General features: G+C 40.4%; 1 protein-coding gene across 6 annotated transcripts in view; it reads left to right on the plus strand.

Moving 5' to 3' along the window:
* Window positions 1-13,914, plus strand: part of ARSB (arylsulfatase B) — a 96,842-nt gene that overhangs the window by 40,398 nt on the left and 42,530 nt on the right. For all 6 annotated transcript variants that reach the window (XR_005225965.1, XR_005225966.2, XM_043546797.1 and 3 more), the window contains one exon: window positions 9,558-9,801. Coding sequence is in view for 4 of the 6 variants with exons in the window: in XM_043546797.1 (XP_043402732.1) it covers window positions 9,558-9,801 (244 nt within the window). In the remaining 2 variants the exon portion in view is untranslated. The remainder of the gene's footprint in view (window positions 1-9,557; window positions 9,802-13,914) is intronic.

Raw genomic sequence — 13,914 nt, forward strand, 5'->3', positions numbered from 1 at the left:
CCTGAGCCATTCTTTCTAGGTGACAAATCTGAGGAGCTGTCCCAGATTGAGGTGTCATTAGAGGAGGTTTTGGAACAAATTGATAAACTAAACAGTAATAAGTCACCTGGGCCAGATGGTATTCACCAAGAATTCTGAAGAAACTCAAATGTGAAATTGCAGAACTACTAACTGTGGGTTTGTAACCTATCATTTAAATCCGCTTCTGTCCCAAATGACTGGAGGATAGCTAATGTGATGCCAGTTTTTAAAAAGGGCTCCACAGGTGATCCTGGCAATTACAGGCTGGTAAGCTTGACTTCAGTATCAGGAAAACTGGTTGAAACTATAGTCAAGAACAAAATTGTCAGACACATAGATTAACGTAATTTGTTGGGGAATAGTCAACATGTCTTTGTAAAGGGAAATCATGCCTCACCAATCTACTAGAATTCTTGAAGGGGGTCAACAAGCATGTGGACAGGGGGGAATCCAGTGGATATAGTGTACGTAGATTTTTAGAAAGCCTTTGACAAGGTCCCTCACCAAAGGCACTTAAGCACAGTAAGCTGTCATGGGATAAGAGGGAAGGTCCTCCCCTGGATCAGTAACTGGTTAAAAGATAGGAAACAAAGGGTAGGTATAAATAGTCAGTTTTCAAAATGGAGAGAGGTAAATAGTGGTGTCCCCCGTGGGTAGTACTGGGATGAGTCCTATTCAAAATATTCATAAATGATCTGGAAAAAGGAGTAAACAGTGAGGTGGCAAAATTTGCTGCTGATACAAAACTACTCAAGATAAATAAATCCCAAGCAGACTGCGAAGAGCTACGAAAGAATCTCATAAAAGTGGGTGACTGGGCAAGAAAATGGCAGATGAAATTCAGTGTTGATAAATGCAAAGTAATGCACTTTGTAAAACATAATCCCAACTATACATATAAAATGATGAGGTCTAAATTAACTGTTACAATTCAAGAAAGTGATCTTGGAGTCATTGTGGATAGTTCTCTGAAAACATCCACTCAATGTGCAGTGGAATCAAAAAAGCAAACAGAATGTTGGGAATCCTTAAAGGCATAGATAATAAGACAGAAAATATCATATTGTCTCTCCATATAAATCCATGATACGCCCACATCTTGAATACTGCGTGCAGATGTGGTCACCCCATCTCAAAAAAGATATATTGGACTTGGAAAAGGTTCAGAAAAGGGCAACAAAAATGATTGGGGTATGGAATGGCCGGCTTCCATATGAGGAGAGATTAATAAGACTGGGACTTCTCAGCTTCGAAAAGAGACGACTAAGGGGGGATATGATAGAGGTCTATAAAATCATGACTGGTGCAGAGAAAGTAAATAAGAAAGTGTTATTTACTCCTCCTCATAACACAAGAACTAGGGGTTCACAAATTAAATTAATAGGCAGCAGCTTTAAAACAAAACGAAGTATTTTTTCACACAATGCACAATCAACCTGTGGAACTCCTTGCAGGAGGATGTTGTGAAGGTCAAGACTACAACAGGATTCAAAAAAGAACTAGATAAGTTCATGGAAGATAGGTCCATCAATGGCTATTAGCCAGGATGGGCAGGGATGGTGTCCCTACCCTCAGTTTGCCAGAAGCTGGGTACAGACAACATGGGATGGATCACTTGGTGATTACCTGTTCTGTTCATTCCCTCTGGGGCAGCTGGCATTGGTCCCTGTCAGAAGACAGGATACTGGGCTAGGTGGACCTTTGGTCTGAGCCAGTATGGCTGTTTTTGTGTTCTTAATGTCAGATTTCAGAGTAATAGCCGTGTTAGTCTGTATTTGCAAAAAGAAAAGGAGTACTTGTGGCACCTTAGAGACTAACCAATTTATTTGAGCATCACGAAAGCTTATGCTCAAATAAATTGGTTAGTCTCTAAGGTGCCACAAGTACTCCTTTTCTTTTTGTTCTTAATGTGTTACAGATTAATCAGTCTGATTCTATTTCATATCAAATGGGAGTTATTGTTAATTGATGGATTATATAAGCCTTGCATCTTTACAAAGGGTGAATCATAGAATATCTGGGTTAGAAGGGACCTAAGGAGGTCATCTAGTCCAACCCCCTGCTCAAAGCAGAACCAATCCCCAACTAAATTATCCCAGCCAGGGCTTTGTCAAGCTTGACCTTAAAAGCCTCCTAAGGAAGGAGATTCCACCACTTCCCTAAGTAACCCATTCCAGTGCTTCACCACCCTCCTAGTGAAAAAGTCACCTCCTCCCCATACTGTGCTGCCCAGTGCAGTAGACTGGGAGCTGACCTTGTTCGTGAAGACAGAAGCAAAAAAAGCATTGAGTACATTAGCTTTTTCCACTTCCTCTGTCACTAGGTTGCCTCCCCCATTCAGTAAGGGGCCCACACTTTCCTTGACCACCTTCTTGTTGTGAACATACCTGTAGAAACGATTCTTGTTACTCTTAACATCCCTTGCTAGTTGCAACTCCAGTTGTGATTTGGCCTCTCTGATTTCACTCCTGCATGTCTGAGCCATATTTTTATACTCCTCCCTGGTCATTTGTCCAAGCTTCCACTTCTTGTCAGCTTCTTTTTTGTGTTTAAGATCAGCAAGGATTTCGCTGTTAAGCCAAGCTGGTCGCCTGCCATATTCACTATTCTTTCTACACATTGAGAGGTTTGTTCCTGCAACCTCAATAAGGATTCTTTAAAATCCAGCCAGCTCTCTTGGACTCCTTTCCCCCTCATGTTGTTCTCCCAGGGGATCCTGCCCATCAGTTTCCTGAGGGAGTCAAAGTCTGCTTTTCTGAAGTCCAGGGTCCGTATTCTGCTGTTCTCCTTTCTTCCTTTTGTCAGGATCCTGAACTCGACCATCTCATGGTCAGTGCCTCCCACGTTCCCATCCACTTTTGCTTCCCCTACTAATTCTTCCCGGTTTGTGAGCAGCAGGTCAAGAAGAGCTCTGCCCCAGTTGGTTCCTCCAGCACTTGCACCAGAAAATTGTCCCCTACACTTTCCAAAAACTTCCTGGATTGTGTGTGCACCGCTGTATTGCTCTCCCAGCAGATATTGAGGTGATTGAAGTCCCCCATGAGAACCAGGGCCTGTGATCTAGTAACTTCTGTTAGTTGCTTGAAGAAAGGCTCGTCCACCTCATCCCCCTGGTCTGGTGGTCTATAGCAGACTCCCACCTCTAATCAAGACAATTTACATGCTGAAGCCTGGTCAGTAAGACTGGCACAAAAAGTAGAAAAGCTTGGTAGGGGCTGTTTATTTGCAGGTGAGAGGATATAAAGGTTGAACGGGAGAAGTGGAGCTGAAATTACATAGTATGGCTTTTGAATACAATCCTGGATGAATTTGAGGACTGATTCTTGGGAATGTCACTTTGAGCGTGGGTATCTGGTATGATAACCCAGGCACATCAAAAGAACTCAAAGGTATAATAGGGCCATGAGAAGTAAAGACATGAGAAAACCCTGAAGAATTGTGAGGCTGCACAGTCAAAAGGGTCTGAGGGAAGAAAAGGGGATAGTGCTTTCTAGACATGTAAGGCTGTACCTTACATGTACTACAACTGAACCAAGGTGGGTCTGTTTGGCTTAACTCTTAACACCGGCTATGTTATGCTTACTGCTTATTTTATTTTGAATCTGATTTATTTTAATTTCTGCCTTTAAAAATCCAAACTATAATTAGCCCATTTGAGTCCTAGGTAAAATGTCCTGAAGTCAAGTGGGGATACATCATTGAAGTGCAGACAGCATTCTGACCTTTTCTGAGAGGCAGTTTGGGAAAAAACAATACTTCTATCCCAGAGCATTCATTTGAGGCAGGCCCCTAAGAAGTGCTATCCAAACACCAGTTGTGATTACTTGGGGAATAAGGAAAGCCAGTGGATTATGACGAGTAGCAGGGAAAGTGATCTGAAGGTCAAATATTGTGTCACTGATACTCCACTTTAATGTAGTTTAATGTTTCTTTTGTAATAATTTGACATCTAACAGCAGGAGAAAACATAAGGATCTCTTACAGGCTTCTCAAAATTCTTGCTTATTCAGCTAGCTCCAGTCATTAGTTCTTTTACCATCCCACTGCTCTTCATAGATACACACTGAGCAAACTGTTTACTAGCTATATATGTCTCCCACACTGTTAAATATATATATGCTGCACCAGCCAACAAATACAGAAGACCCCCACCACCAACCTAAACATTCCAAATAGAGAATCTTAAGGTTATGTTGCCCATCTCCCTTCCTTCTCCCCCCTCCCCCCCCAACCAGTATTTCCTGCAAAGGCAATGGTACAGGAGGGGAATAAAAACCACTGCTTGTGTCCAAAATCTGTTGGGAGGAAGGTAAGCTGTGGCAACATGGATTTTTTGCGTACCCCATTCATTCCATGAAAGCTTATTCCTGTGAACAGGGTTCCATGGGCTTTGGGGCAGGAGGAATGAGTGGTAGAATGTGCAAGTGAGGTAGCTAGGAAAAATTTGTTCTTCATGTTATCATTCTTCTGGAAATACTGAAAAGCTTCCACAAGATAATGCTATCACTGTCAAGATTTATTTATACCAGCTCTCTTCTACGTACCCTTGAAAACCACCTGACAGGATTTGGGACCTGTGAGGGAGGAGGGACAGCCAGGCTGACTTGGATGGTGTGGTCTCTGGAGGTAATGAAGAGAGCCTGGGCTTCTAACCATGCCCCAGAATCTTCAGAGAAACATGGATCTTGAGAATCTGCAGGTTATTATTACAGTTATAACTCCAGCTGGCTCCCTGGGTGGCAAACTCTGCCCCGGACTCATGCTGTGGCAAACTTGATGGCATCAAGGCTACAGAAATTTCAATTTAACTTTGGCCCCTTCTGCAGGCTTTCTATGGTATGTCATGTTCTGGAGCCTTGCTTCTCATCCTGCCAACCTTTAATTTTGTAATCTGGGCATGCAGATGAGAGATGACAGATGCATATGTCATGCCTTCCCTCCAATTTTCCTTTGGGATAATATTCAAATTTATTTAGTATTCAAAATTTCAGTACTCTGCTTGCTTAGTACAATTGAGGAGAGAGGAATAGAGCTGTGAGAAGATTTTCAGTGTTGGTATATCTGGTAAGTATTTCTCAGTATTTGCAAAATATATTGATTTTTGCAGTGACTTTTTCACTGAAGAGGTAGGTAGTTTTTGGAAGTGAGAATTGCTTTTGCTGCAGTACTGGCAGATATTCACTCTGGATCTAATTTGCAAATCCTTGTAAAAATATTCTAGAGGAGAAGAGACTTTGTGAATACTTCTGAAGCAAAAATTGGTTAGTCTCCTACAGCTGTAGTCAGGCAGATCACAGGAACATATGTCAGGATGTAGTTATCCTGTGGTTACATACATACTGAGATGCCAAAATAAAATTGTTTACATCAACCTTGCTAATGTAACTTTATGTAAAATTGTGAAATGTGGCCAATTCTTCAAGATTCATTTGCAATCCAGCATCTGGATTTTTATAGAAATGTAGTATTAAAGAAAAAAGGGCATAACTGTTTCAAACCTATAGACTCTACCTTTGTAAAACCTGGGATGTCTTCCACTCAGATTCCTGGCCCTCAGAAAGGAATCCACCCCTTCCATAGGAGCTACTTCTTCTAGTTGCCTGGTTAACACTGATCTAACTAGTGTGGGTTCACCCGTTTGTTGAAATCTTTCACAGCATGTTTTTTCAATAAGTAATGCTTTCCGTTTTTAGGAGAGACTAGCAGCTGCACCCTGAAGGGAGGTATTTTGTCTCCTTTTATATTATAGATACATATAATTGTAAAACTATAACAGCTGTTGGCCCCACCTCCTTTTCTTAAAGCTGACTAAGTAGTCTTTGTTTCCATTACGTTTTTCCTTTTCGTATTCCATCAGGAATGGCACATTTTCCTAGGCTCCTAGTAGTATATGACCATTACACATTACATAGTCTCTAATTGATACGGACCGCCACAGTAATCCACATCTGTGCTATATAAAAGCTAGAGTACTGCAGTGCACTCTCTCTTAAAAGCACCCACAGAGCATTAGCTTTCTAACTTTTGCCCTTGTTTTGCTCTACCCTGTATCCATCTTCAGTTATTTTGTTGGTGACATTAAGCAGATATTGCTGCTTCCACTTCCATTGCAGTGCTGCCCTGCTAATGCTGGGTCAGCAGGGATCCTCCCTCTGTTTTTCTTTTATCTGGTTGAAAAGTTGAATTAGTGTTGACTCGTGTGTGTCAAAGTGTTTATCTAGACTGTGTTTTGTGTAATGCCCTGGCTTTGCATCACTAATACAGAAAGCTAAATACAGTAAAAAGTTGCTCTGAAACATATGTGAACATTCAGTATATGATTAATTTGGATCATACATTATAATCACCACCACAATCACAGTCTTCCTTTGATAACGTGGATATTTTAAGAGTACTCACATAAATGGAAAATATTTACCAAATGTTACTGTTTTATTATGTTTAGGAAGCTTCACCAAGGGCTTTCCTACCCTCGGGTTTTGGAGAGCGTGCTCTGTTGGTTTATTAGCTTGTTTGTATTTTCTAAGATATGGCAAAGTTGTCTAGAGCCCTTTTGTTGTCTATAAATTGTATGAAATGGATGCAACTACCCATGCCAGGCTATGAAGGTGAGTCATCTGCACTTTGTGATCAGCTCTCTCAAAAACCTTGGCTATATCTAACAGAATTAGCATGACATTTGCCTACTGTCTCTGGCTTGTATGATCATCTGTCAACACATGAAAAGAGTGTAAGACATTGGTGGTGATCAGTGTTGCTTGAATAAACTAGCCACCACTACCTGCATAGGCTTCTCCTAGAAGAGGAGACAAGACAGTAACTGGTGAAATAGTTTCTGTGTACCTTTAATATGATTGTAATCTTTCACCTGACAAAACTTTACAGAAGTAATTCTCATCCCCTACTGACCACAGAACTGTCCCCCCATGTACACACTTGAATACTGTTTTCTTGGTTACTATTTTTATTTACAATATTTAATGGCTTTAATATTTTAGCACTATGATACTATGTTCTTTCTGGAGTTTATATTAATTTGCTTTTTACATGTTGCTGCTCTCATCTCATTATTGATGTTTGAAGTGATATTTAAGATTAGAAATTACCCAGATGCTAAAAAAAACCCTGATTTTCTGTTTAGTAGTATAGGAGCTGTTACATCTATTTTTAAAACCACCCACCAAAGTTGTTAGGTTTTCTTCTGACTGAAGCTAGTAATAAATATCTGTTGGAACACCAAACCAAAACAAAAATCAGTCTTTTCCCTTCCCCTCTCCTGCAAAAATTTCTTGGTAATTTAGTCAGGAAGTGAAACAGAAGAGGTCTCTTGAAAAAGAATTCCTAATGTGGGGAAAGGGAGGGAAAGTAACTATTACCAAGAAGAAAATGAGAGGAAGTATAAATGAGTTTCATATATTGTCTGTTTTTAATGTACATGTCAGATGAAGTGTCCAAGGAAGGAAACTCATGTTGTTTTAATTATTTTTATGTTTATGTTGACATACAGTCCAAGTGGAGACAATATTCTGAGCTCTGTACAGGTTATAAACTAGGCAGGGTTCCTGATCCAAGTAGTCCACGGTGTAATGAAACTGACATAACATGAAGGTCGTGAAAACATTTTCAGAGGGGACAGACATTGGTCTGAGGAAATTATTATTTAAATATGAGAGATTTTGATAAGGCCCATGAAATATACAACTTTTTTTTTCACTATTCTATAAGATAGTGATCTATCAGAATTTGCTTAATATTTAATTGCTGTTATCTTTCAAAACAAAGTAAACCTGCAAGCTAGTAATAGGCAGATATAAAATGGATATATTTTTGTGTGACAGGCAGCAGGTTTAAAATACCTAGAGTTTGATTCTCCGCTATATCCAAGCTCTGCTCAGATGTAGTGGAGATAGGTGCTGCAGGGAGTGGCTGGGTGACTCCCTGATCCCCCGGTCACCTGGCCCTACTATAAAGTAAAGCTGTAGGAGGGCTCTGCTCTGCTCTGCCCTCTCTCTGTACTACTCATGGTCTTCCTTTCCCCTGCAATGCACCTAACACACCCTCTCCATCTGCTTTCACCAGCGATGGAAGGAGCAGCTGGCTCAAGAGGTGGCGGACATCTCTTCTGCCAGTAAGAGTTACCTAGGCACAAACTCTGACTGCAGAGTTTAGAACACTGAAGAATCTAGTCTCCCTGAAACCACAGTTCAAATCCCAAAGATTCATCTCTTGGCCCTTATAAAGGGTGATAAGTTGAGTTACATGCACTTACTGTGTGGAGATCTTTGATTCCATAAAAACTAATATCTTGTCTGCTTTGTGTGGATGTGAGGCCAAAGCTTTCAGCTGGGTGCCCATAATCCATATTCAGGCACTTAAATAAGTGGTTTGATTTTTCAAAAGTGCTGAGCACCCAGCAGCTCCTTTTTAAGTCAGTGAGGGCCACGAAATACTTTGCACTTTTGAAATATTGGGCCATTTTTAAAGTACCTAAATATGGATTTAAGGGCCTAACTTAGGCTGCCAGTTTGCATACTAGTTTCCTGCTTGGCTGCCACCCTCCAAAAAACGAATGGCTGCTTTTCAGAAGTGTTTTCATCCCAAAATGCTTCAGATACTGAGAAATAAAAGTGCAATAAAAAATGTACATTATTATTTTTAAAGTTTATTTTATTTATTGGAGGATCAGATTGAAGAATTCAATAAAATTTAGTTTTCATTCCCTTTGTATCCACCTTTGAGATGTCACACAGATAAAGTCCCTTTTATTCCCTTAGCAAAGAAAATCCTCCTTCTTGCTCAGGTTAAACTGATTATGTGTCTACAGCAGGAATTTACACTGATCCCTAGTTAATTAAATAGGAATGAGATCATTTGGTTTCATTGTGAGGATAGTAAGGCTGTCTTCTCTGGTTTATCAGATGCAGCACCTCCTTGTTCCTTTGCTCCCACAATTGTTTCCATTCCTGGTTTTTAATCGCAACATACAATTATAGTTAAAACTAAAGCAGGCAGTAGATTAAAAGACTTGCGTAGGAAAAAAACAGCTTTGCTTTGTGAATCTTTAAAACTTTTGAAAATAGTTTCTGGTTCATCGAAAACACATGCCCTGAAAACAGTGGAAAGAAACTGACATGAATATGTTTCCTTGTAGGTCAAGTTTAGTTACATAAACCTGTAGACCTAAAAAAATTAAAACTCACTCACCCACTTTTATAAACGTTGGTAAGCTTTTTTTGCCCCGAAAGTAATATTCACTCTCTTCTCCTGCCTCATTATGTTTTTGTTCACATTTGAATATGTAACACTATCTTTCTGCAAGATTTTGTGAGGTTTTAGCTAATATTTGTAATATGCTTTGAAGATGCAAAGCATCACATAAAATGTTGAGTAGTAGTGTATGTAACTGAAGTTGTTAGTAGAATTTAGCATTATGTAGTGATTGTGATATCCCTGTGTTATGTAAATTTATTTAAAACGAACACATTATAAAATACTTGTCTTTAAAAATAATTTATTTTGCTTCCCTGTAATTTCAGATAACGGAGGACAGACTTTGGGAGGTGGAAATAACTGGCCTCTAAGAGGAAGAAAGTGGACGCTCTGGGAAGGAGGAGTGAGAGGAGTAGGATTTGTTGCAAGTCCTTTACTGAAACAGAGGGGAGTAGAAAGTCATGAACTGATCCACATCTCTGACTGGCTGCCGACTCTAGTAAATCTTGCTGGGGGACATATAAACAGCACTAAGCCTCTGGATGGCTTTGATGTATGGAAAACTATCAGGTAACTTGCATTTCAAATAACTGTCAGAATCCTGCTAAGATAAGACTTATATCAGCAAGAGCAACAGACCTGAAATTGGGAGAAACAGAGACATATATTTGATCCTAAATAATATTGAAAAAAAGTAATTTGCTAAATAAAAGGAGAGGTTTAAATCACATACACATTTTTCCTCTAGGAGGAGAACAGGAATGAAGAAAGCACCATAAATGAAAGATGCCAGTGATGTTACTTAATGCATCTCTGGAAGGTGTGCTCAGATACCATGATGACAGATGTAGCATGATAACCTGAATAGAATGGAAGAGAATAGATTAATTACACATTTTTAACAATGAGGGTGATTAACAATTAGAACAAACTACCAAGAGAAATGATGTATTCTCCACCCATTGGTGTCTTCAAATCAAGGCTGGTTGCCTTTCTGGACATTACATTTTAGTCATAGACAAGGTATTGATCTCAGCACAGGGGTAACTGGGTGAAATTTAATGGCTTGTGATATACAGGAGGTCAGACAGGATGATTAGAATTGTCCCTTCTGCTCTTAAACTCTATGAATATAGAATTAGCTCTTGATAAAAGTTTATTCAGTTCTTTGTTCTTCCAAAGATATGATTCCCTGAGGTTTATCCTACCACACATGGGTTATGGAGCCCTCAGAATCTGAGTTTCTGCATGTATTAAAGGTCCTTAGCACTTTTTTCAAGAGTAGGGGTTTTCCTGGTGACCTTGGTCTAAATTCCTTTATTCCTCCCTTCTACACTTTCATGAAGCATGCTGTGTGCTAGCTAGCTGGCTAAATTCCATTCCCTCCCTTCTAAGAAGTAGCTTCATTTCAGTGATATTTGAATATAGTTTTGAGTCACTTAAGGACCATTCAAGATGCTAGCTATGTAAGAAGGTAAAATACTGCTACAGTTAAATCAGAGGCTGGACTTTGTAATTCCTACATACCAAACATTGTAGATTTAATGCTTTGTGTATGTTGTTGTTTATAATGCTTAAAGTTTTTGGTTCAACTAGTAATTTTGGTAAAAGCCTGTCCGTATTATGAAGGACTGTGTGTGGGTATTGTATTTCAATAACAGAAATTATAAAATAGAAACTATATGGATGTCTCCCCAACAAATTGAGATTGTTAAAACTAAAGCTGAGCTCCTTTTTCTTTTAACACCTCCCTACTTCCCACATTTTGCAACTTTAACAGCCTCCACTACTGAGATACAACATAGCCAGCTAACACACATTGAAACATGTTAGTTTGCACCTTGGTGGTGCTTTTCAGTCATGTTAAGCTAACATTCTAGAGCTAACATGACTGATAAATACATCTCTTTTGCCCCTTCAAGACAAGGTCCTTTAGGTAGATTTGATACTGACATCAGCACCTGGGGCACACTTGTTCATCTTCAGCATCTTTTTTGGTAAAAGTATAATTAATGCAACTGATCCTATTCTATTTCATATAGGTTCTTAAACTATAGTCATCAGTATGGTATCTGAGTGCATTCCAGTAGCGTGTTAAGCAATGTGATTACCATCTGTCACATGTGGTTCTATCTCTTTCCCTTTCCCCAGGGGAAAAATTGTGTGGCAGCATAGGTTTTACGGTGGGGTTTTAAAACAAACATTTTAAAACCTGACATTGTATGTCAGATGGCTAGGTCAAAAAAAATGCACCTTGCACTTGGAGCAGAAGATGTGAAGGTTTATGATGGTCTTTAGTTTCTGTGAGTTTGCCAGTCTCAGATTGCCCCCCAAGAAGCTCTGCCATCTGCACAAGTGAGCATTAGCCTTACGGTTGAAGGTTTCATTGAGTCAAGAGTTCCGTTGTCTACCACGATTTTGATTCTGGAGCTTTAGGGAATCTTTTAGATATGCTGGCCCCAGGCCATAAAGGAGTTTAAGGATAAGGCCCAAGACCTTGCAGTTGACTAGATCATAGAATCATAGAATAACAGAGTTGAAAGGGACCTCTGGAGGCCATCTAGTCCAACCCCCTGCCCAGAGCAGGACGAATCCCAACTAAATCATCCCAGCCAGAGCTTTGTCAAGCCTGACCTTAAAAACTTCTAAGGAACGGGATTCCACCATTCCAGTGTTTCACCACCCTCCTAGTGAAAAAGTTTTTCCTAATATCCAACCTAAATCTCCGCCACTGCAACTTGAGACCATTACTCTTTGTCCTGTCATTTGCTATCACTGAGAATAGTCTAGATCCATCCTCTTTGGATCTATCTTTCAGGTAGTTAAAAGCAGCTATCAATCCCCCCTCATTCTTCTCTTCCGTAGACTAAACAATCCCAGTTCCCTCAGCCTCTCCTCATGTGTTCCAGACCCCTAATCAATTTTGTTGCCCTTCGCTGGACTCTCTCCAATTTCTCCACATCCTTCTTGTAGTGTGGGGCCCAAAATTGGACACAAGTACTCGAGATGAGGCCTCACCAATGTCGAATAGAGGGGAACGATCATGTCCCTCGATCTGCTGGCAATGCCCCTACTTATACACCCCAAAATGCCATTGGCCTTCTTGGCAACAAGGGCACACTGTTGACTCCTATCCAGCTTCTCGTCCACTGTCACCCCTAGGTCCTTCTCTGCAGAACTGCTGCCTAGCCATTCGGTCCCTAGTCTGTAGCGGTGCATTGGATTCTTCCGTCCTAAGTGCAGGACTCTGCACTTGTCCTTGCCGAACCTCATCAGGTTTCTTTTGGCCCAATCCTCCAATTTGTCTAGGTCCCTCTGTATCCTATCCCTACCCTCCAGCATATCTACCACTCCTCCCAGTTTAGTGTCATCCGCAAACTTGCTGAGGGTGCAATCCACACCATCCTCTAGATCATTAATGAAGATATTGAACAAAACCGGTCCCAGGACCGACCCTTGGGGCACTCCGCTAGATACCGGCTGCCAACTAGACATGGAGCCATTGTATGATACTGTATGGGAAACCAGCGTAGAAAGCGCAGGACAGGTCTGATGTGCTCACAGTAGCCTGTGTTGCTGAGGAGATATGCTGCAGCATTCTGTACCCTCTGAAGTTTCCCAAGGGCTGATGGCTTCATGCCCAAGCGTACTGCATTGCTGTATTCCACACAAGGTGAAAAGGTGAAATTGAGGCCAGGTCATTGTCTACTAGAACAGGATGAGTCTGCTAGTCAGCCAGAGATAGTAGAAAGTGTGTGTTATATGCAAATGCTTCTATGTGAGAGCTCAGCATCAACAGGGAATCCAGGAGCATTCCTCAACTACAGACTGGATGGCTCAGGTGTGTGTGCGTGTATCTTCAAATAAAGGAGACTGCACTGTGGTTGCAAACTCTTGAAAGTACTTTCCTCTTCCCATCAGTACTAGTGCTTCTCCCTTACTTGGGTTCAGCTTCAATCAGCTGTTCCCATCCCTGAGCTGATCTTGTCCAAATTCTGGGTTATCTTGGTGTCATCTGCATATTGCTGGCATTTGAACCCATGTCACCTTACCAGTTCACATAGTCGCTACCTGTAATGTTTAAAAGGACCTAAAGAGACCTGGTGACCCCAGATTACTTTAAATTTGCCAAGTTGGAGACCTCATTCCCAATATGACTCTTCATAGAAGAAATTAATATAGTATCTGTGAATTGGTGACCTATGATAGAAATGGTTTCAGAGTAGCAGCCGTGTTAGTCTGTATCCGCAAAAAGAAAAGGAGAACTTGTGGCACTCCTTTTCTTTATGATAGAAGTGTTTAATTTCACATTTTCCTCAATGAATAGATCAAATTTCAGGATTGTAGCTCAAAAGATCAGTTGAATGTTGGATATCGGACAAAATGGACTTTAATGACATCTAATAGGAAGTTCAACTCTGTTGATTTTTAGTGCTCAGTGGCCTATAATGGATGAAAATAGCTAGAATCTTTTTTTTTTTAAGGTAATTTGGAAAATGGAAATTAAGTGCCAATCAGTTACTATATTACAAGTCAATGTGTGACAATACAGTATAGCAGGGGTTCTCCACCTTTTTCTTTCTGAGGCTCCCCAGTATGCTATAAAAACTCCATGTCCCATCTGTGCCACAACAACTGTTTTTCTGAATATAAAAGCCAGGGCCAGCATTAGGGGTAGCAAGC

Source organism: Chelonia mydas, chromosome 5, assembly GCF_015237465.2.
Source record: "Chelonia mydas isolate rCheMyd1 chromosome 5, rCheMyd1.pri.v2, whole genome shotgun sequence".
Taxonomy (NCBI): Eukaryota; Metazoa; Chordata; order Testudines; family Cheloniidae; genus Chelonia; species Chelonia mydas.